Source organism: Emydura macquarii, unplaced genomic scaffold (genome assembly GCF_026122565.2).
Source record: "Emydura macquarii macquarii isolate MOO-44397 ecotype Brisbane River unplaced genomic scaffold, CSIRO-AGI_Emac_v2 contig_2365, whole genome shotgun sequence".
NCBI classification, from domain to species: domain Eukaryota; kingdom Metazoa; phylum Chordata; order Testudines; family Chelidae; genus Emydura; species Emydura macquarii.
Genome location: NW_027132502.1, coordinates 342575 through 367836, shown reverse-complemented (window position 1 = coordinate 367836; position 25262 = coordinate 342575). Strand labels below are relative to the sequence as shown.

Genomic DNA, 25262 nt, shown 5'->3' with positions numbered 1-25262 from the left:
TAGATCATGGATAGATTATGGCTAGCAAATCACTGTGTAAAGTGAGCCCAGCACAGTGGCATCTGACTAACACCTTTCATCCAATCAGCTTTTTCATCTCCCACTGCCCGGCTCCCTTGGAAGACATCTATGCCACAGAATGCTAATGATGCAGGGTGATTGCCACACCCATCCTTAGTGCAAACCCTGGTTTAACAGAGCTGAATAATTCAGATCCAAGTCATACTGAGATTTCCTAAGAGACTGTGTGCATGCACACGTGCTGGGTAGGAGACCTGGCTTCAGCTGAACCAGGAGAAAACAAGTACCTCAACACAACATACACCCCAAGGGTCTATTCCACAGAAGGCCTGTGAGCCAGCTGCAGAGACGGGAGGAGGAAAGGAGCTTGTTTAGACGGTGTTGCCAGAGAGCCTGTTCTCAGTGACCTCCCCAGAAAAACAAAGAGATCAACTGGCTTGATTCTCCTCACACCCCCCATAGCTCGAACAAGGAATAACCCCACAGAGGGTCACCAAAGCTGCACAGCTGTAAAAAAAAAAACCAACGAAAAATCAGGCCCACTGTATTTGGGAATCCCGGAATTATTCACAGCATTATGGGAAAGCTGAGGGATGCTATGCAGCGTTCTCAAGCTGTTTGCCTAAAGACAGGTGGGCCAGCCCTCTTTCAGTGGGGAAACCTGGGCACTGAAGCCACGTTGCCAGATCCCGCGCCCTTTCAGAAAGCCACGCCATTGGCCTCATTTCTGGAAAGGTCATGCTGAAATCCCACGGACGTTGATCCACTTGTTTAAGCGGTCTCCTGGATAGGGAGGACTTCAGTGGAAGTCAGTGTCTAAAGTTCAGCCTAAATATAAGTCTCTCCAGGATCAGGCTGTGAGGCAATGCTGTAGTCTCCATCCTTCGGGTCATTGCAACTTCACCTGCTCCACACAAGGTCCCACTCCTCATGAGCACAACTAGCAATGTCGTGCACACCCTTCCTGCAAGCTCCCCGCGCAAAGTTCCCTCACCTAGGCAAGTTCTTATTGTGTGAGCTTTGGCACTACAGCGATGCTCCAAAGCCTGCTTTAATTAACAAGTCTATTTATAAGCAATTCCCCTCCCCAACCTCCCCCCCCTTTTTTTTTTTAAACTGAAAAATGGAGCATATCACTACAGATAATGAAGGCAAATGGCCGTCATTATTCACTCCCTACCGTTAATTCAGCTCATATAGAAAACTTGCCCCACAGACCATTCAAAGCATTTGTTTAGCAGCTTGGGTGACAGGGCCCAAGATCAATGAGCCGGAGTATCTCCAGGGAAACCTATCTGTGTTTTGAATTCTTCCCTCCCGCCCACCCTCAGAGCCAGCCAAGCCCCCACCCACCCTATTCTACTCAGTGTAAGGCATCACCCCTGCATCTCAGGTAAGGGCACCATGAGATTACACAGCAGGTGGGCAGAGTGGGCAAGGGAGACGGCAGAGCAATTCTGGAAGGAATTTCTACAGGATCCCTGGTGGACAGCGTGACTATTTCTGTGACTAAATATATTGATATTGAGGGTTAGAAGCCAGGAGCTTTTTCACATTCGTATCAGTCCAGAACAAGGGTTTGAAACTGACAACCCTAAGGCAGCCTAGCAGACTTTATCCTATGGGACTGTCTCCAGGAAGTCATTGGTCCCAATTCTCCCCTTGGACTGGTGTAAACCAGGGGTAACTCCATGGAAGTTGGTGAGCCAGTTACCCCATTGGCATCAATGGAGCTATGCTGATTTACAACAACTCTGGATCCAGCCCAAATAACTTAGACCAGTGGAAAGGCGGACTGAGAAGCACATGAGACCCATGGTGTGAACCAGATTCGGTGACTCAAAGGAACAATACGGATTTATTCCAGCTGGGGATTTGGCCCCGTGAGCACAGGACAAGACAGTGAAATCGATTATCCGTCGGGGATGTAAATCACCCCTCTGTTACAGCAGGATTACACTGGCATACCAATGGGTAAACAGCTGTGGCACTGAACTGGTGTCCTGGAATCATGAACCAGACCCACAGAATGATGCTGAGCAGTGTAGTAAAAAGATTATGCCGAGCAAAGGGCAAAAAAGTCAAAACAGCATAAATGGTGACAAATGACCCTGGCAGTGCTACTGGCCATTGAGTTAAGAGAGCAAGGAACTGCCCCGAATTCAGGGCAGTACATAACGAGATTAATAAACACAGATAGGAGGAGTTTAGGCTGCTCTTATATCTGGAGCAGCCCAGTCTGTAAATGGAAACACACTGGTGAAAATCAAGAGTAAGTGTGAAAGAATCGATCCCACGATTTTTAACGTGATAGCATCACTTTAACTGCACGGCCGAGGCAGCGGATAAACTAAGGGCTGTTTTGCTGGATGCCATTTGATCTTGGCTTCCAACTGTACCAAAGAAAAACAAAACAAAACACCCCCGAGCTTCCCAAGAACAGACACAGGAAGTAGGCACCAGACAGCGTAAATAGTAGCCGTTCCTCTTATTTAAAGAGCTGGATTTTCATTACTAGTTTTAATTACATCGGGTGCGTAGAAGGGACATGCCTCGTTTCATTTTAAATGTTTATCTTGCCAGAGTAAACCGATGCAGTGCGCTCCGTGAAAGCTTAGTTCTCTTTCTTAATGCTCAGCCTGCCCCTAACAGAATGCAAAGCTGTGATGTCTGGAACACCGCGTTCCTTTACGTGTTTAAGTTACAGTCTCCACACCGAGGCCATGATCGTCGGGTCTCAAAGGGCTCTCTGGAGAGTCCATCTACATTGTCCCCCTGCATCCTGGCAGGTCAGAGTGAAACAGAACCCACCCTTGGGATATGGGTGTGCGTTTCATCTCGTAGCCGGCGAACGTCACCCCGAGCAGAGAGCCATGGGGAGCCAAGCACCATGCCAGTCCTATATTTTCTGAAGTGCCCACAAGTTGTGGGCGTACAGCTTGATTGTCAGTGGTGCTGACCACCACCAACAGCTCCTGGTGGACTTCAAATGGAGCTGAGAGTGCTCGGCCCCGCTGAGAATCAGACCTAGGTGGTCTCAAACTGGGCACCCGAAGTAAGTGGTCATTTCTGACCACGTAGGGATAAACCTTGGGTAGGCCCTCTGCACTGGGACACTCGCCCTAGCCGGACTGACCCACTATGGAACGGTTCTTCACTCACATTTTTCTTCCATATTTACCGACATCCATCTGCATTGCAGTTTTAGCCCATTGTTTTCTTGTCCCCTCCTCACTGACTGAGGCGAACGATGAATCCCTGTCTTCTCTCCCAGCCCTCGGTGAAGGGTTGACCGATACGCACTCTGAGCCTCCTTTTCCTCAGACTGAAGATACCCAATTGCCTTCACCTGGCTCAGAACTCACAGGGCCCAATTCTGCAACCCTTACTCCCTGGAGTAGTCCTTACTCACAGGAGCAGACCCACTGATGTCCTCCTCTGAGCCCCGGCTGCTTGCCTGCGTACTGGCAGGACCAGCCTCTTGGCTAACGGAACCAAACACGAAGGACCTGGTTCACCTCTTTCATCCTCCGATGGAAGCTGGGAGCAGCTTTACTGCAGTCAAAGGCACTACACAGGGGTAACAGCTCAGTGGGAGAGGAGAATCAGGCCCTACCCCTTACAGCGAGCTAGTGCTGAATACCGCCGTTAGCTTTTGGGGGTTGTTTGTTTTTTAATATAAGGGCCATTTTCCAAAACCTTTCTATTATTTTAGCAGCAGTCCCCTGCAAGCATCACTTCACAACAGGGGTTCTGGGGCGGAAGGTAGGACTCTGGCTGTGCTGGAACCATTGCGGAATACAGGAGAATAAAGCGCCCCACTTGTGGGAAACACGTTACTCCCACCGCTGTGACCCTGCCTGCAATTTGCCATTGGGGGCCAGGGCGGCAATCCTGGTATTCACATCCTGCTGCAGTTTGGGGGCTCCCCTTCACCCCTCGAGGCGCCCTGTGGAACTGCTGCCCAGCCCCCATTCCCCAGGGACAGCTCACGCCCTGCAGTCTTTACTCGGGGCAGACTTCCAGTGGGTTCGCTCAGCGTTCTGGGCCTGACCCCTGGGTGAAGCAGATGTGATTATCCCTCCTTTCGAGCACGTCTACACTGCTGCCGGAGGCGTGCTGCCCAGCGTGGGGAGACAGACGCGGGGCTAGCTCTGCTCCGGCTAGTGTGCTAAAAAGAGCAGTGTGAGCACGGATGGCCACTCGAGCTGGCCGCCCAAACACAAACAGGCCTGGGCCCTGGGGCACGAACATGAGTGGCTAGGCCAAGCCGCGGCCCGGGCTACCCCAGCTCCACCGCTATTTTCAGCGCATTGGCTCACGCAGAGCAGCACATGGCTACCTGCCCTGGGAGGCACACTCCCAGCTGTAATGCAGCTGTATCTACTTGATATTTATCTGTATTGAGCCCCCCGACAAAGATCAGCTTCTGCTCACGCTATAACGATTGGGAACGGCTGTCCCCTTGGGAACACGCCGGAGGCGACATCCTTCTGCGATGTCAGACGCACAGGCCTGCCCTCGCTGACGCGATCAGTGAGAACAAAGGTATTGCCTGCTGTCTCCCCTCGCACGGGCTACTGCGTCCCACAGAAAGGGCAGAGCCGATGCTGTGGAGAGCGCTTTGCATCTCCTCTGGGGCCTAACCCTTCAGGGGGGCTTCAGCAGGAACTGAGGGCACCCAGCACTTCTGGAGACAGAAATGTTTTGTGGCGTTTCTTGCAGAGGGAAACAGGCCCCTGGGGAGAGCTGACCCCCAACGTGGTCTCCCGCGAATGACGGCAGCTTGCCAGCTGCTGCATGAAAAAGCATCCTCCAACTTCGCTCCAGTATAGACCTGGCCATCTGTAGAAGGATATGGATAACTTCAGGCAGCCTGTAACTGTTGGGGCTCGGAGGAAGCTTTCCCAACAGACAGGTTGTCCCATTGCTGCCTACTGCAGGGTCTCTTCAGAAGTAGTTTATACTGGCCATGGTCAGAGATGGGGTAGTGGAATGGATGGATTCTTGGTTTGATCCAGTCTGGCAGTTCCTATGGTCATAGGTCTAGTTAGGTTTTCACATGTTTTCCCTGTTTCCTTTTATCCCTGAAGGAAACAATCCACACATCCTTCTCCCACAAGCATAGTGTCTGCACAAATATCCCTGCCTCTCTTCTGGCAAGGATTCAAATCAAGCATTTTTATCTCCTCCCCATCCCAGATGGTTGTTGTCGCATGGGGGGGTGGGGGTGGGAGAGAAATGTGTGAAAATAATATAGGAGAGATTTAAAGGGGAAGCGCTGATGGAAATAAACTGCTGAGAACAGCTGGCTTCTTCCTAATTTGATCTTTTCAAACATGAAGGCTCACAAGAGAGACCCACTAGGTGAGGCATTTCATTTATCATCTGGTTGCAAAGAAGATGAATTTTCCTTACTGTAGTCGCTGTTTTCGTCCTTGGTCCCGTCAATCGTACCATCTGGGTGCATCTGCAGGAAGTATTCCTGCTGGCTGAATAACCTTGTCACAATTCCTTTCAGCTGGGGTTCTGCAAAAATAATAGTAAGTATTAGATATACAAAAGAGATCATGAGTGGAAACAGCTCTCCATTGCTCAGCTACCAGAAATTCCCAAGTAATTAAACCAGTATTCTGATAGATAACTTCCTGTGGTTCTGTCCATGCTGGATTGTAAAGTAGGCATACAAAATGGAGATCAGGCATGTAGGTATATAGAAAAGTAAGATAGCACAGGGTTCAGATTTTAAGGACTATAATACACATCCTCCGAAGCAAGTGCCAGTGAAACCTTTAGACCATTCCGCCATGTCTATACTGCCTCTTTAACAGAAAAGCTGGCTTAGAAATAATGTAGGGAGTTATTAAAATCCTATTATTAATAGGATTTTAATCAGTTAACATGAATAAAAACAAGTTACTAGTGGCTTAATAGACAGGAAGATACCCAGTGCGCTACATCACGATATTGTTATCAGTTTCATGGCTTTGATGCATCCAGATTGCTTAATAAGTCAACAACATTATATAACTCGGGTCAGCCTGTGTCTGTGTTTCCATTCAGAGCCGGTTTCTAACCATTAGTCGCTGGGGTGTACAAGTTTCCTTTGAGTAGGATACTAAGCAGCCCAGGGGCGCTGCACTGCTTTGCAGACAGGATACCTGTGGAAATAACCGGGAGCTCTGAATGCAGGACAGTGGGAAGGATTCAGCTTAAAATCATTTTGCCAATTTAGGAAGAGAAAAGCAGCATTTTATAGTTTGTGGCAGGAATGCAATTTTAAAACCGGTGAATGTGATTTTTCTATGCAACTGTGCTTAAAAAAAGTAACTCTGCAGCGTTGCTAACTGTAGGTAGGGTTCCTTGGTATGATGTTGTTGCTCCTCTGAGGCAGGGGTAGGGAGAAGACGATCATTAAATAATGACACCATTGTGTTTAGTGTTTGCCCCGGGCTCACCAGTTACCCACTACCTCAACACTGCAAATGAAGACACCACTGTGTTGCCAGCACACAAGCGTCACCGCAGTAAAACTGGAGAGAAGTGTCCCTGATTCCTAGTCGAACTTATGTCAAGCCTGGCTCAAGGTTCAACATTTATGAGCTTTTTGGCCAATCCAGGTCAAATCTGGAGACAGCTTGGACTGGTTTCTGGTTGTGAGTGGTAAGAATAGGGGGCTTGTCATTTCTGCATGTTTCCTCCCATTTGTTGAGCTTAGCTGGAGTTTTGGGGTCCAGCCCCATCCCAAAATTCATAGAAAACTGAAAAGAACTGAACTGCGAAAAAAAGTTGCCCAGTCTATTACAGCCCTAATAAATCTGATAGCTACAGTGTTACTGTCACTTCACATTCTGCTTGGCTCGCTTTTCCCAGCAGGGGCATCTGTGCTTTCCGGTTTCCTCTGGAGATGGAGAAGACCCTGCAGTTACAGTGTGTATGTTCCATACATGGGGGCGAGTCCGGAGCTGCACAATCTAGTGCCACCATCTGCACCTGGGCTTCCCTATGTTTTGCTCGGGTCCCTCTCTACTAGGAGTCAGACAACACGGCAGATCTAGTCGGAAAAGATTAATTAAAATGGTCACAATTATTTTTCCGATTTTGCCTGGAAATTTTGTTCTGGCTGGAGTTTCTCAATGAAACAGTGGGATATTGATCGGCCTGGTTGTGTCTCAGCTAGGCCCCTGGGCAATTGGATGTTACACCTGAAATAATTCTTAAACTCCTGAACGGTCAGACCTGCACACCACAAACATAAGCGTTGCATTCTCCTAGGGAGACCTTCCCCACAATCCAAAATAGTCCGAGGACTTAAGGACACATTAGCATGTGATGACAGCATTGCACTTAAGGCACAGGCTGACCTCGGAGTCCTATACAGAGCGTCTCCCCTTCTGTTTGAAAGCTCTGGATTTCTTGCAGTTTGCTCATCATTACTCACACCTGCCTATTGCAGATTTAACAGCCCTGGGCACAGAACGCTCCCGTCTGACTACAGAACCGGTGCAGCTCTGGCTAGTGCAGGCTCTGCCATGTGGCCTGGCCAAGGTACCACAAGCACAATCCAGGGAAGCAGTCCAGTGGTGGATGGACGGGCAGGCTGAATGGACCATTTATTGATGTAAGGAGACTGGCACTTTTTAACTGGGAGCCAGGATATGACCACCCACTTATTTGACACAGGTCACCCAACAGTCATCAGATAGTAACTGCAGTTACTATCATCCAAGGAATGGACTGGAGCTGCAGCCCCAGGTTTTCAGCTGACTCCCTGCTTGTGTAAACCTGAATTTGGCCATATATTTTGGTGTCATTTCCTCTTACAGCAACAGAGATTGAACAGGTAATTGTATTGCAGCTTTCTCAAGTGCCACTGGCCCTTACGCTGCAGTAATTTTCAGGAAAGACTGTTAGTTTGTGGGAAATATATCAAAGACATCAGATTACCCTGTTAAGCTGGGGGAAAAATGTCTGAATAAATCAGAGCAAGAGGCAGCTCATGTGTCAGACAATGAAACAACGTGAAACCATCTGGGAGTTTAGCAAGAGGAAAGGATACAGAAAGATCCTCCTGATGGGTAACTCAGCCACGCTGGTGAGGTGATTAAAAACTGCACAATCAGACAGACTCAATATTGTAATTCTCTTATTTGTCTAAAGCTCCTTCAACAGTATTGCCCCAGATTACAGGCAATAAAAGAAACATGCTAAGAACAAAAGCCAAGCATAAACCATGCCTACCTCCAAAAGGCCGCCCCTAATTAGGTTTCTTTCTGCAGCTCATGCTTTCACCAGGGCCTGAACTCAAACTGACTTTCCGCTCAGCTCCTTTATTTTATATCCTGGAGCAGGGTTCCCAGCTTTCCTTGCTCTTAAAGGGGCAGCACGCTCCAGCGTAAAATCCTTTCCTATCACCAAGAGCTTGCACACCTCTACATCCCCTTTTGTTTTGCTTTGGGATCAGGTTTCCTGCTCTGTGAAAATGGACTGGGATTTATGGGGACAAAGCATGCTCGCCAGTGATTCGGCTTGCAGCACTCACGCTCTAGTGCGGCAAAGCGAATGCATTTAAAAAGACAGGCTTTAACGTCCCGTATTTCACTGTATCAATGGAAATGACTTGAGAAACTCGTTGATACTAACAATAGGATTCAGATCGGAGGGTGCCAGGAGAGACACAAAACATGGCTAGGGTAGCAGAGCCAACATTACTTAGCAACGTTATCATTAAAAGCAAGGGAGAGTACAGCTTTGTGGAACAACAGTTTTAAACACTGGTGATGCCGAGTGTCAATGGAGAAGTGCTAACCCTGAATGACAAAGCCAGGTGCTCCATTACCGAGAGAAAACACAAGGCGTAAGAGCCCATTCTGCAGCCAGATACCTCACGATTAATTCGACGTTCTACAGTAGCAGCCCCTGAGACTGGAGCCCCGTTGCGCTAGGCTCTGTACAGGTACCTGGTGAGAGAGTCCCTGCTCTAAAAAGCTGACACGCGAAATAGTCAAGAGACACAAAGGGTAGGAGGAAAAACAGGATCACAGAGAGCGGAAGAAAGAGTGGAAGAGACTTTCCCAAGGTCGCCCAACAGGTCAGTGACAGAGCTGGGAACAGAACCCAGGTCTCCTCACGCCCAGCCCCCTACCCACTAGTCCACACTGCCATCCCAGAAATTAAAGGGTGTTGGACCTACATATCCAAGGGCAGAACTGGAAATACGTTCGCACTTTACATACTCTGGGGTCTCCTGTTAGACAAGAGATTTCACCTACATCAGCCTCACACGCTCCCGCAGGCGTCCAGAACACTGCAGTCTATGAATTCAGTGTGTGTCGCTTAACCCCACTCCGCACGGTGCTCACCAGCCTGTCTGCTGGTTCTCAGAGCCCCAGGATCAGATGAGCACCCCATAAGGCTGTCACAGTTACCCACCAGTGCATTAGTCTAGGAGTAGGGTTACACCCTGCTCTGCTTATGTGCATGGGAATCCCATAGAAGGCAACAGCATTTCCGTGCGGTGAGTGAAGGGAGACTCTTGCCCCTACGCTATCAGCAGGGCTGTTACACTTTACGACTCTGAAATTAAGGGCCATATTTTGGTTGCTTTTCCAAAGATGAACAGCCGGGGCTCACACACTCCCGCCCAACCCCTTGCACTCCTCTGCGCTGCCGGACAGAATCCTTTGCTTGCTGTGCCCACGGGCTCACGGCGCTGGAGAGCGTCAGCGCCAGTGGACAACCCACAGAGGAGCGTCTGTGGTGCTAGACAGCCCAGAGTGAGTGTGGATGGGGGTCTGGCAGAGACGAAGCCAGAGCCAGAGTTCTGTCCCTGTCCTGCAACACCTGGCAGCGTAGGCTTTGAAGCCAGGCCCATCCTGTGCCCCCAAAGGATTCTGCCTGCCTCTGCTTCCACAGGCAGAATCCCCGTGTGTCCAGGTGCCCCTCGCCCCCCACCGCGACTGTAGCTAACAAAGCCTATGTGGGGCTAAGCCATCACTTCTTTCTCACTCCCAGAACTGCAACTCGGTGCTCACGTCACTCAATTCAGCTGCCCGGGGTCCATGCCTTGAGCTCTCCCTAGTCACCAGCAGCTGCTTGTATCCCATTACCACGTTTTACAAGAATGCAGACCCTTTCGTCCCAACGGCTTTACAAACAGCGGGACACAGACAGAGGTGCTCGATCGATGGTATCTTACTCCGCCCTCATGGGGGGCAGCGTCCCAAGGAAGCCAATGGGAGTATTCCTGAGTAAGGAACTGCAGCTTTCGCCCCATGTACACACACCACCATGGAAATGCAGCCGCCTTTGGAGAGCGGATGGTCTTCTAGCGGTGAAGAACTCTGACCACAGGCTGTGGGGCAAACAAACACTTATTCTTATGGAAAATGCTCTCCAGTGTCTATGTATTGGATTTCTCTATTCATGTAGGTTGAACGTAGAATCTACCCAGCCTGTGGTCACTGTGCAAAATAGAAAACCTAAAGGCAGAGAACTATGTTTAATGCAGAGAGAAGGGCCCTCAACCAGGCCACTGTATAACACACCCACATGGTGACAGCAAATCATAGCCCACGGCCGTCAGAACAAGACAAGCTCCCACGCAACACACCCATATGCAACAGAATAACTCCTGGGACAAAGATCACCACTCCACCCTGCACCCTTCCACACCAGCTCAGCCCAGTCCTCCCAGAACAGCTGCCCTGCGAGGCGTGCCCCTAAGGTTAGCTAATCTAGGCGCTGAGGGACCAAGCGGGGGGAACTGAGCTCCGGCTGAGATTCCACCACACAGGACACCGTGCCAGGAAACCCACTCCCCGCCACCACACACAGCTTCTCTCATCACAGCTCCGTGCTACTGCCTGGGAGAACAGATCACTTTGTGGTCCAATGTCCAAGCAGAGCAGATAGAATCAGATTATAGCAGTGGCCCAAAGACACCCCCAACCCCCTTCCCCCCCCACACACACACACACACTAAACTGCATGGAAGTCTGTTCCTATTTCAGGAAAAGTCACCCTTTCTGGGATTTTAACCACAGATCCCAAAAAGCCTTGGTGATTCATATGTGATGCTGACATCACTAAGTAACCCCCTCTGGCGCATCTGGCTGGTGCGGAACTGCTGCTAAATTCCTTCCCAAAGCATCTGCATTTCAGTGGTGGGCGAAGCGATCTCTATCCTGAACATGCTATGCTCACAGCAAACATGCAGGGAAAGCAGATCAAAACAGAAATATTTTTGTTGGAGGGCTGCAGCATAACACTACTTTGCTCCTTAGAATTCAAAGCAACAATACACAAGAACCCAAAAAGAAAGAGACAACGCAGGCTGCTGTCCAAAAGCAGAGGCACAACTCACCCCACCTTACTTTAGGCTGGCTCCCCCCTCCCAACAAACACACTAGCAATCCCAACACTATCCTCAATATCCCACACTGGAGAGTGGAAGAGGTATGCTGTATTTGTTGTGTTTTGGACCATGAAACTGTTAAGCCTTTGTTGTCTGCACTAAACAACTTTAAATTCCTAAGGACTCTGCTGCCTCCAGGGACAGCCAGCCATCGTGTGCAGCAAAGTGCAGACGGGTAGAGGAGAGACACAGTGTGCACTTCCATAGGAGACTTGAGTTCTGTTCTAGAAAAAGAGCAAAGAAGCAAGAACAAAAGTACACTGACTGAAAGTCTAGGTCTGAACTCAGTGGAGGAGAAAATGTAGCAATATTAATATCAGAGATTCCAAATGCAGGATTTCAAAACAATCTTTCCTGAAAGCCACTGCTCAGCAAAGGGAAACATTTCCACTGCTCATTGACACTGGGACCAGGGAGGACGCTGAACATCCTTTGTGTCTGTGAAATAGTTTTGCTGGGGCTGTGACGGCAAACACCACGAGACCTGTAATACATCTCGGGAGCACAACTCGCTGAAATGTTTTTTAAACATTTGTTTGTGGTAATTAAACATTTCAGCCTGGAATTTACACATTCCATTATTCTCATTTTCCTCCATTCAGGTTGCGGCTGTCAGAAGGGGCGACTGATTTATGACTCATCCAGGCAGCTCCCGTCTTCTTAACGCACCAAAACTACCATTCAAGTCAGAGCATAAACTGCTTCTAATGTACTTCAATTAACTGCAGGTTTACAGTGACATCCCAGAAATGGCTGTTACCCTCCCTCCCTTCCCCTAAAAAGTGATGATTCCAGAACACTTGTTAAAACTATGGAACAGCCAAACCCTTGAAAACAGAGACAGGCAGGAAAAGAGCCAGTGTAAACCACAAACGGTTTAGATTAGCTTAATCAAGGAAATCCGTCAGTGCACCCCATACAGATTGCTATGGTGACAGGCGTCAGCGCGGAGCCTCGGGAAAGATGGGAGCCAGAGAGAGGAGAATTGTTCTCTCCCCCTCCAGTAACTGCTGGATTCAGCAGAGAGTTGAGATTAAAGGTGGGTAAGCGGCTGGTTTCAACTGATGTATCACCATCCTTACAGCGACAGCCCCACTCACCAGGAAGCTTCACTGAAGCCACCCAAACTGGGACCTCAAGAATTGCAGCTTCTGCAGCTGAACCAGGATTTGCAAAGGTCCTGATTCTCCCCGGCCCTGCACCGTGTGCAGCTGTTCACACCTGTGCAAGGTGCAACCCACTCAAAAGAGGAGCAGTGAGCACTCACTTTGCACTGGGGGAAGTGACTGCACAGGATGCAGGGCCAGGGAGAATCCGGTCTGAGCTTCCTTAACACCAGGCGGAGACGTTGCATCTCACGACTCTTTCACTGTGGAGTGGAGGTATCAAATCCTTCTCCCTGCAAATAGGGCTTGATGCTGACAGGGGCGGCGTGTTTTCAGCCTCCCACTGAAGTCAGGGAGGGTGGGGAACCCTCCAAGCGGGGCTGAGGAGCGGATTTCCACGCCACAGGACCACCAACAAAGCAAAGCTGTGCTGAGTAGAAGCAATCCTGGATAAGTGGCTGCCCAGCCTCGAAGGGTCCTGCAGCAGGTGCCCTGGGGTGACGTGACATCTCAGTATGAAGAGTGTCCTGGGAGGGCAAGGGGAAGACACGTCAGGGTTACATCCGCAGCGCACACATCCCCTGCACTGCAGGTGCAAACTCCGGGGAGTGCCCTGCAGCTATTCTAACACGAGTGCTGCAAAACCCACGGAGACAGACCGCTTTGGCAGGCAAACGTTCGAATGCCTCCCACGCACATCTGGCACCTGCAAAGAGTGACGGCAGGGAGGTGGGGAGGATTTGCACATGCACAGCTGGCAGGCAGGTAGGAGAACAAGTGGACACATGGTCCTGGATAACCAAGTGGCCAGAGAGGACGAGGAAGCATGTGATGGTGAGGAATAAAGGTTGTATAGACAGAGGCAGGCACTTCTAATAATGCAGCTGTCCTCAACTGGCCCCATAAATCTGCCCGTCACCACATGCCCCCTGTAGACGCTCTAGTTCTGCAGCTTATCAAGTGGACACATCACCACTATGTATGTGGGATGGGCCTGGGCAACTCAGGACCTCCACGCAGAGGGATTGCTGGGTAGAACACTATTCTGTGCTTTACACTCATGAAAATATTGTCACGGATTCAACCATCAACGCCATCGAAAGTCCACTAGTGATGAACCAACTCGACAATGAACCAGCTGTCGAGGAGCTTAGCCTTGCCATAGATGGCCTCCCCAGTAAAAAGACCCCAGAAAAGACTGCATACTATCAGAAGTCATAAAACACGGAAAACCTGTCCTACTGCAACACCTTTACGAGCTGCTCTGTCTGCTGGGAAGTAGGCGCAGCACCACAAGAAATGCGAGATGCAACATCATCATCGTCTATAAAAACAAGGGAGACAGGAGCAGCTGTCGTGGCGATTCTCGTGGCATTTCACTTCTTAGCATCATGGGAAAAGCCTTTGCCAAGTCATCCTGAATAGACTTCTGATCCTGGCAGACAAAATGGATCCTGAATCACAGTGCGGCTTCAGAGCCAAAAGGTCTATTATCGACATGATTCTCTCACTGGGACAACGACGGGAGAAATGCAGAGAACTACAACCCCTCCTACGTAGCATTTATCAGTCCCACAAAGGCTTTTGACCTTGTCAGTAGAAGCGACTATTTGCGCTTCTAGAAAAGACGGGGTGTCCCTCCACGCTCTTAAGCATGATTCAGTCCTTCCATGAAAATACGTACAGCACAGTGCAACAGTCTCTGAGGCTTTCCAGATTCGTAGTGAGGTCAAGCAAGGCGGTGTATTTGCCCCAACTCTCTTCGGGATTTTCTTCTCTTTGCTACTGAAACAAGCTTTGGGTTTCTCAACTAAGGGAATCGACTTGCACACAAGGTTTGATGGAAAGCTGTTCAACCTTGCAAGACTTAGCTCTAAAACGAAGACTCGTGAGGTCCTTATCCAACATCTCCTCCTAGCTGATGACACAGCGGTGACAACCCACACAGATGCCCATCCCCAAAATCTCATGGATGGTTTTTCCAAAGCCTGCCAAGACCTTGGGCTTATTGTAAGCTTCAAAAAAAAACAACATCATGTGCCAAGGAGTTGAAGAAATACCCTCCATAAACATCAGTAATCATGAACGTGATGTGGTGAACGAGTCCACTATCCCAGTCAACCTTTCACTTGAAACAGAAGTCAACATCCGCCTCGGAAAATCTTCCACAACTATAACTAGACTGAGCAAGAGGATAAGGCAAAACAATACACTGACAGCACACGCCAAGATCTGTGTGTACCGTGCATGTGTTATCAGTATACTCTTGTACCGGAGCGAGACAGGGACCTTATACTCTCATCAGGAAATAAGGCCCAACAGTTTTCACATGCGTTGTCTTTGTCGAATTTTTTGGCTCTCAGAGTTATCAACACTGAGGTGCTGACGTGGGCCAGCATATCAGCATGCAAACACTCCTTGAACAGAGATGCCTCTGCTGGCTTGGCCCCATGTGCCGAATGAATGATGGGCATGTCTCAAAGCACATCCTCTATGGATAATTGGCACCTGGAAATATATCTAAAGGACGCCCAAAACTGCGTTTCAAGAATGTGTGCAAGCGAGACCTCAAAGAAATGGACACGGGCATGGATAACCGGGAAGAGCACACTCAGAACCTCAGCCTTTGGAAACAAGAGCTCAATAAAGGTCTCCAAAGTGATGAGAGGAAGCAGTCCAGCTTAGCAGAGGAGAAAAGAGCTCACAAAAGGCCGGGCCCAAAGGGTCGAAACTCCCCGTTAAAATATGACCAATGCAGCTGAGATTGTCTGTCTGTCTGTCTCAAGGGGGTCTCTTCAGCCAGGGCCGAGTAAATGTTTTACTTCTCCGGAATGCGCACCCAGGGTCTCTGAGAGCGAAGGATGCCTGCTGCTATGTGGGATGGACAGATACAAGCACCGACTGTTGCTAGTAAAATAGAACCTCGAGGAGTGTAACGTCAGACATCAGACAGCTGAACTCAGCTGTAGTGAAACTCTCTTCTCTGGAGAATTAGAAGCCCAACTCACTTCAGCTCCCAGCAATTACAGGGTCACTGTCTCCCTCCAATTACAGAGAAGAAAATGACTCCAGTCTAATAGGGCTCCACTGTACACAGGCACTTACCCACTTTAGCTGCAGATCTCAACCCAACCCGACTATAGACAGGTGCCTCCCGAACCCAGTAAAAAAAAAACCCAGCCTCTGCTTTCCTGAGCAATGGGATGCACTTCGGAAACACGTCCCGCACTCTCCCTGCCACAGGCGGGCCGTGGGCTCTGCAGTGAAAGGACGTGTCCTGGCAATCTCCTTCCATTACTGGCAGGGAGTTACTCGAGCACACTGGGGAAAGAACATCCAGGGGAATTATTTTCTATTCCATGCTGATGCCTAGGAGGACGAATGCTAACGCTGCTCGGCCCAGAAAGCAGCCGTCTTCCTGCACTGCCTTACGGGGACAGGAAACGCAGACGACTTTGTGCTCCGCTGCCTGTCTCCTACCGCACTGATTCCCTTCGGGACAAACCTACCCCCTGCTTCAAACAAGGCAGCGGCTCCCCAGGAACCGGGGTGGCTCTGCCGTGCCGGAGGTTTGCCCCACGGCCCATGTGCAATGAGGAACTCAGCTCTGCAGGGACAGCTGTGCGGCGGCATGCATGGGACAGACAACCGCGCTGCTGGGACACGCTGATGTAAGGGCGGGGCCAGGGATGCAGGGCTTTGCGGACCCTCTGGAATACATCAGCCATTGGGGAGCAGCCGCTCTGCAGATTGGGGAGAGGGATCCTCACTCCAACCCCTGCTCTGTAACTGGGCCTACACCTCACCCACTTTGCACAGATGTCAATCACCACATACGATGCCAGGCAGGGGAGAAGCAGGCCCAGGGGCTCAGGCCAGCTCCCAGAGGGCCAGCCTGCTAACTGACTGTGATGCAGAGGCCACTGGCGGCTCAGTGCTCCATGTCAGCCACGCTGATCAGGCCTGACGCACTCGCTACGCCTCACGTACCTGGCTGCCACAATCTCTAGCTAAACGGCGTCATGTCCGATATCATTGGAAAGCGAATAACTCCCTGATCATGAATACGCTCCTGTGACGTCTGTATGGAGTGTGGACAAAGAGTTATGGATATATGCTGCAATTAGGGCCTGAAAAAGGATTCGGCAAGCCATGCATCAGCCCACACTGCCTTAGACCAAGGCATGTGTCCCTCCAAAGGAGATCAAGGGGGGCAGGAGTTTATGCTGCCTTTTGGCAGGGTAAGAGGCAGATCAAGGACTTCACACTGCTGTCAGCTACACTGGCCGGACGGGGCTGATTTCAATTTGGCCACCCTCTGAACGTGGCTCAAGCCTCTGGCACGTTTCATCAGCCCCAGAACTATTCACCGCCCTTTAAAGTGCGGTCTGCTCCACCCACACCCATAGGAGCGTGCACCATCGCTGGGGCAGAAAGCAAGCTCCATGAGCACTGAAAGCAGCCGGGACACAGGCTCGTGGCAGCGGGGCGGGGCCAGCACTTAGCACCCACGCACCCTATTTACGGCGAAGAGATTCCAAACCAGACCGGACACCTGGGAGAGAAGGATAATGAAAGAAGAAGGAGAAATTCCAGCAGAGGCTCCTCAGTCCACGTGCACATTCATTTCCTGGCAGGAGCGATGCCTGGTCAGTGGGTACATGGCTCACACCCCCAGACATGTGGGGAACCGGCGGCTTTGTGCTCTAGATCTCTCTCCCCTTTCGGGGGCTACACTGCAGCTATTCCCGCAGCAGGAGATCAGCGCACACACCAAGACGGAAACCAGCGACAGTGTTGACCTTACGGGTGGGTCCGAGGAGGAGAGGGACACCACGAGCCAAACAAGAACAAAGCTTCTTGGGGGTGGGGGGGCTGCTCACCAGACCACATTTGTCCCGACTGCAACTTCAACACATTTACACTCTCCTGTAGGCACTTATCTGACCTTTCTCACCCCAGCAGCTGTACACATCTGGCTAGAAGACAGGCCCTGCCCCGAAGAGCTTCCAGTCTAGACTGGGCCAGACTGAGCCTTCGGCCCAGAACTGGCTAAGGGACGGCCCATCACGGTGCTACTGCAGGAAGAGACCCGGGAAGGACTGAAGGTTCAGGCAGTCAGGATTTCTTCCCCGGATCGCTCTCGCTCTGGGGGTGAAAGTTCAGGATGCGGCTTCCTTTGCACCCGGCTGGTTTCGCCGGCTGGTGCCTATGACAGAGGAGTGAGGGCTCTGTCCTCTCCCCACCCCTGCACTTGCAGCCACCGACCCCACATACAGACCCTTTGCTGCAACTCCCTGCACAACTGCAAGGCTGGGGCACACCCATGCCCTGAAGAGTTGTGTGGCAGGAGGATTCACCCAGGAGATCAGCGACTTCACACCCCTTCTGGGCTCCATGTTTGGAGGGATTGAAGCCATCCGCACCCACCACTTCCACTGTTTGCCACCTTGAGAGTCCCACCATGCACCGCAATGACAAATCAGCCGAGCCTCTCCACAGCTGGCCACACTGCGTTGTGCTGCTCCCAGACGCTCCGTCTCTCACTTCCCACAGCAGCTCTGCAAGCCTGAAATGTGGCAGAAGCACCCAGAACGCAGGCAGACAAATCAAACACAACTCCGCTGCACTGGCCACGGCGCCCTCCTGCTCCGAGGAAACGAAATAATTAAAAGAGAAAACAGCAGGAAAAGAGCACGAGAGAGACTAGGTAGGGGAGGTGCTATCTTGTAAGCATGTCCCTTCCACCAACAGAGCTTGATCCAATAACTCGCCCACCTTGTCTCTCATAAAGCAGGACCAACACGGCTACAGCAACACCAAAAATAATACGAAAGAGAACCAACCAGAGCCCATCCGAAAACGTGGATGGCCTCCAGTAATTCATGAGGTACGTGATAAATGATGCATTCAGAACCACAACCATCATCCATATCTCCCGATGACGTCTTGCCATCCTTGCACAGGAACTGCAGTTTACTGGAAGGAAATACAGGGCAAAACTTAGGTTCCACATTTGTTTTGTAAGCTTTAAACTAAATAAGGTGGTAACATGTCTTCTTCCTATGCAATCTGTGTCGTCAGAACGCTCTGATGAAGGTGCATAAAAAATGTTACCCCTATTTTACAAATGGCGAAAACGAAGCACCGAAAGGTTAAGGCCTATCTCTTAAAGGCGGTCCAATAATCTGGCATGCTTTTGTTTCTGGGTTGAACCACCTACCATAGAATCATAAACTATTAGGGTGGGAAGGGACCTCAGGAGGTCATCTAGTCCAACCCCCTGCTCAAAACAGGGCCAACCCTGACTAAATCGTCCCAGCCAGGGCTTGGTCAAGCCGAGCCTTAAAAACTCTAAGGATGGAGATTCCACCACCTCCCTAGGTAACCCATTCCAGTGCTTCACCACCCTCCTGGTGAAAAAGTTTTTCCTAATATCCAACCCTGATCTCCCCGCCCCCTGCAACTTGAGACCATTGCTCCTAGTTCTGTCATCTACCTCCACTGAGAACAGCCTAGCTCCATCCTCCCTGGAACCCCCTTTCAGGTAGTTAAAGGCTGCTATCAAATCGCCTCTCACTCTGCAGATTAAACAAGCCTAGTTCCCTCAGCCTCTCCTTGTAAGTCACATGCTTCATCCCCCTAATCATTTTTCTTGTCCTCTGCTGGACTCTCTCCAATCTGTCCACATCCTTCCCGTAGTGGGAAGCTTGAAACACGTAGGGCCTAATTTTCAGAAGGCGCTGAGCACCCACGACTCCTACTGACGCAGCAAATTGGGAACAGAGCCTGACTGTTATCCTCCCCCTCTGGGCTGCACTGCTTCCCCACTTAATGGGATTCTACGATAAGGACAGTGGAATCAGACCAGACTGTGCAAAGAATGATCTAAACCTAGAACAATATCTGTATCTTTGATCAAAGCTTGGACGCTCTTTGCACTAGAGACAGGCGAACCTGAGCACATCTGGGATCCAGGCAGCTCTTAAAATGGGGTTGGGCAAATCATTCTTTCCTATCGGTTAAACCCATTTCCCCTCCTCACAGTAAAACCAGTTGTTGTATTTAGTAAATACAATTTACTTACAAGAAATAACAGCAACCTTTTGAAAGCATTTATGTGCACAGCTCACTGTATTTTTAAGACGATGGAAGTGGAGAGGCTGGGTTTAGGAATTACAGCTATTACAGTCAAAGGAAAGCAAGAGTTACCTTTTTAATAACCATGCTTGTGATTTTACCAAACAAATGGGGCCTATATTTAAAAGAACAATACCAAAATAAAAAGCTATCGGTGCACTGGGGTTTATAGCACAACCCCCTACTAACCCTGCTACTCATCCCCTCAGAGAATGCTCTCAAGGATCTGCCATCCGACGATGGGTGAGAATGTCTGAAGATCAAGAATTGGTTTGATCACAGCATTTCTGAAACAGTGTCCTAACTGACGAAGGCCCTGATCCTGCCGTATAAGGACCAGCCTGCGCAGATTCAGCTGCAGGATTGGGTCTCAGGCTCATTGACTTTAAGGCCAGAAGGGACCATTATAATCATCTAGTCTGACCTGCACATCGCGGGCCACAGAACCTCCCCCACCTACTCATGGAATAGACCCCTCACCTCGGGCTGAGTCATGGTTTAAAGGCCCAAGTTATAGAGAATCCACCATTTGCACTAGTTTTAACCTGTAAGTGATCTGTGCCCCATGCTGCAGACGAAGATGAAAAACCCCCAATCTGATCTGGGAGAAAATTCCTTCCCGACCCCAAATATCGTGACCAGTTAGTCCCGGAGCATGTGTGCAAGACCCAGCAGTCAGACACTTGGGAAAGAATTCTCTGCAGTAACTCAGAGCCCTCCCCATCCAGTGTCCCATCACTACCACACACATGCTCACAGTTTTCCCCGCCCCAACAGCTCCCCAAGTGCAACAAGAGCCGTGTGCATCAGTGTGCAGTGCTTGTTCCATAATCAATCCTTTGAAGACAGGGAGTTCTGTCTGTCCCCTTTGGCTAATGCCAGCCTGTTCTTTCCAATTTTCTGAGCAAAAAAAACGGAGCGCCTGTTTGCAGCTTGCTTTTGCTCTCACTAATCCCATATTACTTGACCTTTTGCAAACAGTTTCACTTTGGGAGGTGACAGGAATGTATTTCTATAGCAGCCCTGATACCGTGGAAAGGAACCGCTCAGCAAAGAAGCTATTTGTGCATCGGGCCAGGGGAAGGCATTCCAAAATACGTTACTCTAGATCAATAGAAATAAAGGGAACAGATTCTATTAACCTCAGGACCTGCAGCCCATCTCCTCTCACCAGCTCCCCCAACGGCTTCGTGCTGTGAACAACACGGAGGAGAAGAGGGATTTGGGGGTGAGGGGTTGGTCTGGAGTGGAAGGAGCTGAGCATTTGAAGGCACTTCCACTCACCCCGGCAGCTTGTCAGAAGCAGGACCAGGGTAGTTGGTGAGCAATGGTCTCCAGTGCTGCGGAGAGGCCAGGCAGGATAAGCATGGAGGGATTTCCCTCGACTGTGGTGCACACATGTATGTGGAAACTGTGCAGTTGCAGTACGAACAGTATTATACACTGATACAGCCAGACAACGCAGCCACCACCTACACACTATGGCCCCTGGCGCTCTATGAATTCCGTAGGGCAGAGCACTAATTTCTAGATATTCCAAGTGATTCAAAGACTTTTTTCCCCTATAAAAATGGACAGAAAGTAGAACGCATTTGACTAAACCACACGTAAAATTGCTGGGAGAGTTAATCACGGTGTTTTAAAGACAGCAGAACTCTTTTAAGGGGCTGAATTGTGTCATGCTAAGAATTATTTTCCAAAATTTGCTATGAACTGAAAGAAAAGAAGGCGGGATTTTGTACCGTCTCTTTCCTATGCCTGTGTGGGACTACATGTTGCTTTGCAATATGGGATGCACTAAATGCGGAGTCCCAAATCCTGAAGTTCTTACTCACTTTTTGTTTGGGGAAAAGTTCCACTGGCTTCAGTGAGCATTTCCTCCCAGTGAGAAATTAAGAAGGACTTCAAGGTTTGGCCCATGGTCTCGAACAGCTTCCATATAGGACAGAATCTTCAGCTGCTTCAAGGAATGCTGTGGATGAGCTAACCCCGTCTGCGGCTCTGCTATTTTTGCCTATATAGGTGTATAGATACACATACGCATGTATATTATAAATTCCAGAGCCCCTTTTATTATTCATTACAAACATTTTAAAGGGAAAGAATATGCATTTGACTTTCTAGCATTGCAGTTTGTCCCTACAAATGAACCATTTCCTTCGCGTTACAAAAAACCTCGAGACCTTTAACGGATGAAGGTTCCCTGCCTGAATGACAGCAGGATAGACCTTCACAAGGAAAAGCAGCATTTGTTTGGTCTTTGCATGGCAAAGGCGACTGGCGAGGGCACCCTGAGTTAAGCGTTCATACCTGGAAGCTTGTGGACAGGGAGGCCTAAGAGATGAGGGAAGATGCTGAAGCCAGACAGATATGGCCTTATCCAAAGCCCATTGAAATCAATGGTAATTTCAGGATATAACAGATGCACGAGACCCCATCCACCAGTCTGCACGCAGGCATTATTCCCACTGGACTTCCATGGATGTGTTGCCAGACGCCCCTTCCTTTTCCCACCACTGTGCAAGGCCCCCAAAACACCCGATACAGCTCATTTGTTCTGCTGCACTAGCATCAGGCCATGGAGAGCCTGCAGAAGGAGACCTGGCAAACCCTTATGTATTGCAGAGCCCGGTGCCATCCCAGCCCTCTATGAAGGACCCTGCGTGAGGTCATGGCCACTGGGCTGCATGTGTCCATTGGCCCAGGACTCTCAATGTAGGTAGGACTTGAAGGCAGAAAGGTAAGGAGGGGAAGTAAGTAACCGGGTGCCCTACCTGGCATGTGAAGAGGATGGTAATAGGGGTGGTAATTTGTGCAACTGCTTGTCAGTGTCATAGATATCTGGGAAATGTTGCCTTGTCTAGTTCTCTGCATTCAGCTTTTGGTCTCTCTTCTTCCTCTACCTGAGCAAGTTCTCTTGAACCCGTGCCACAAAAACATCCTGTTATTTCCCATCCATCATCCTTCCATCTTAGTGCATCACCCCAGGAACAGACTCATACGGTTTAATCTTTCCTAGCTGCACCTTGCATTCTATATGTGCAGTGTCCTCTCTATGAGGCCAGGCACAGAGTCAAGGGGCTTTGCATGGCGGAAGGAACAGCAAGAGGATGGAATGGGGAGCGGGAGCCCTTAGTGAACCTGAAAGCATAAGACGACATAGTCTTGCCTTGAGTGCCGGGGACTGGACTAGAAGACCTCTCGAGGTCCCTGCAGTCCTACGATTCTATGAAACAATTACTGGTTTTACAGGTTAAGACCATTTTACTATGGTCAACACAGTGGAAATTCTTCTGCACTCCCTCTTTATTCCTCTCGTTATCCACTGATATCTTTGACTACAGAATGCCACTTGTACGGGCCTGATTCTCCACTGCCTTGTACCTTGTGTCATCGTTTATACCTGATGCAGAGTAAAACATGCCCTCTGATCAGAATTCTCCATTCACACGAGTGCTGGCATTTCACACCCACTTGGCACAGGGTGCAGATTGTGACACAAAGTGCACAGCACTGCAGAATTCTGTTTAGACCCAGATATGTTTACTACATCATTTATTTATAGCTGCTGCTTGTGCAAAGTGTTACAAACTTTCATGTCTTCGAGTCTAAAGATGCACAAATTGTTTGAAAAGACAAAAACACATCAAAGGAAATATAATCACCATCAGGGTTACTTTTTCCATTATAGCATCCTTTGAACCTGACCTACTGAAGTCAATTTCCAAACCCCTCTTGATTTCCGGGTCACAGCATACAGATAGCAGTATGGCCCAGTGCAGAGAGCACAGGAATGAGAATCAGAAAATTAGGTCTCTGTGACCTTGGGCAAGTCACCTACCGGCTCTGTGCCTCCATTTCCCCATCTGCAAAATGGGGAGAATTGTCTCCATCTTGCCAAGTGTACTGAGCACTATAGTTGAAAAACACTGTGTAACTGCTACGCATTTTGACTATTATTCAATATAGCAGTAAAACAAAGGCCTGGCTAAGAAAGTAGCTGTCATTTCCCTAGCAAAGTGCCATTCCCACAGGGATTTTTCACCCCATTGAAAGTGACTGTTTCTCACACTCCCTTCAGTAATTTATACCAGCAACCAATAAGTAAATGTAATCATGTACTTTCCTTTTAAACCAGTTTTCATTTATTTGCACATCTTCGTCTATGCACAAGAGAAACTCTACAATGTAGAACTCCTTACAGCATTAATAAACTCCTAAATGAGGCAATCTAGCTAGCAGCAAACTCAATAGACACTGCCTTCTACACAGCTCTGGTACATACACTCCCAAGTCCAGGAATATGATGTGCAATATGAAGAACCATCGTTTACAAGATCTGGAATCACATGAATTATTAAAGTACACCTTTAAAGGGTGTTTAAAATCTCCTGCTTCTTGAAACCTTCATACTGAATGTAGTGCCAGTGATTGACAGCTTTCTAGACTGAACTGTTCTATTTTTATACAGGCTCCCATTCTCCCCCCCACTTAAATCAAAGATAAAAGCTTCCATTGTCTTCAGTGGGATTGGTTCTTACAAGTTACTTAGAATCATAGAAAATTAGGGATGGAAGGGACCTCGGGAGGTCATCTAGTCCAACTCCCTGCTCAAAGCAGGACCAACCCCAACTAAACCATCCCAGCCAGGGCTCTGTCAAGCTGGGCCTTAAAAACCTCTAAGGATGGAGATTCCACCACCTGCCTTAGCACCTTCCACTAGCACTGAAGTCAATGGGATTTGGGGTACTCAGCAGCTCTAAGGAGGTGCTTGGAACCATGCAGGATCAAGCCCAATGGATGCAGGACTGGGTTTCAGAGGCGTCCTGAGTCTGTCCGCCCATCGTGTAAACCTGGTGACACCTTAATCTGAAGGGGCTTTCCTTGGAGGCTACACAACAGTTTAGTCACCATGCCCATTCGGTCCTTGGCCTCTCGGATGAAGAACGTCACAACAACTGTGGTGTGCGGGGTGGGGGTTGGGTTGTGGCCACGTGAGCTGCTGGGGACAGACTCCCCATTTAGATTCCATGGTCTACAAAGAGTAACTCCCTGATGAAAAAGGCTCCGCGTTTGGGGCCTACTTTTGTGCTGTGACCTAGCAGGCTGAGGTGATGGACCAGGACTACGCTCCTAAGCGCTAGCGCAATATCAACGACTTGGGACCGTGTCGCCAGTGGCAAGGTGAGGCGCAGAGCGTCTGTTCTCTCCCTTTCATCACCACTTCATGCTAGCAAACGGTGGGGAACTGCTCTATGGCAGCTCTTGTCCCCCTGTAAGCAACTTTTCCCAAAGACAGTTACAGAGCCCAGTTTCTAAGAGCCCTGATCTGGGTGTTCCAAGTGCAGAACCAGTTCACCAGCTAAAGACAGTCTCGGCCTGATAGGACGTGAATTGTGACTGCTGACAGAAACTCAACAGATTCATTATTTTTTCTTTGTGGACAGCAATAAGAATGCCTGGCCTTCCTCCTCGGCAGGCTGTTCCCCATTTCTTTCCAGTCCTGACTAGAGTACGGACTGAATTCCTCAACGTACAGCTCACGCAGGCAACAACTGCACTCAGTGTCTTAGCTAGAG

The 25262-nt window shown here is 49.4% G+C and overlaps 1 protein-coding gene across 4 annotated transcripts in view; it reads right to left on the bottom strand.

The window, feature by feature from the left end:
• The window catches only part of FGF12 (fibroblast growth factor 12), a 239711-nt gene that overhangs the window by 74702 nt on the left and 139747 nt on the right, over positions 1 to 25262 (bottom strand). For all 4 annotated transcript variants that reach the window (XM_067561055.1, XM_067561056.1, XM_067561054.1 and 1 more), the window contains one exon: positions 5440 to 5550. In XM_067561055.1, the coding sequence (XP_067417156.1) occupies positions 5440 to 5550 (111 nt within the window). The remainder of the gene's footprint in view (positions 1 to 5439; positions 5551 to 25262) is intronic.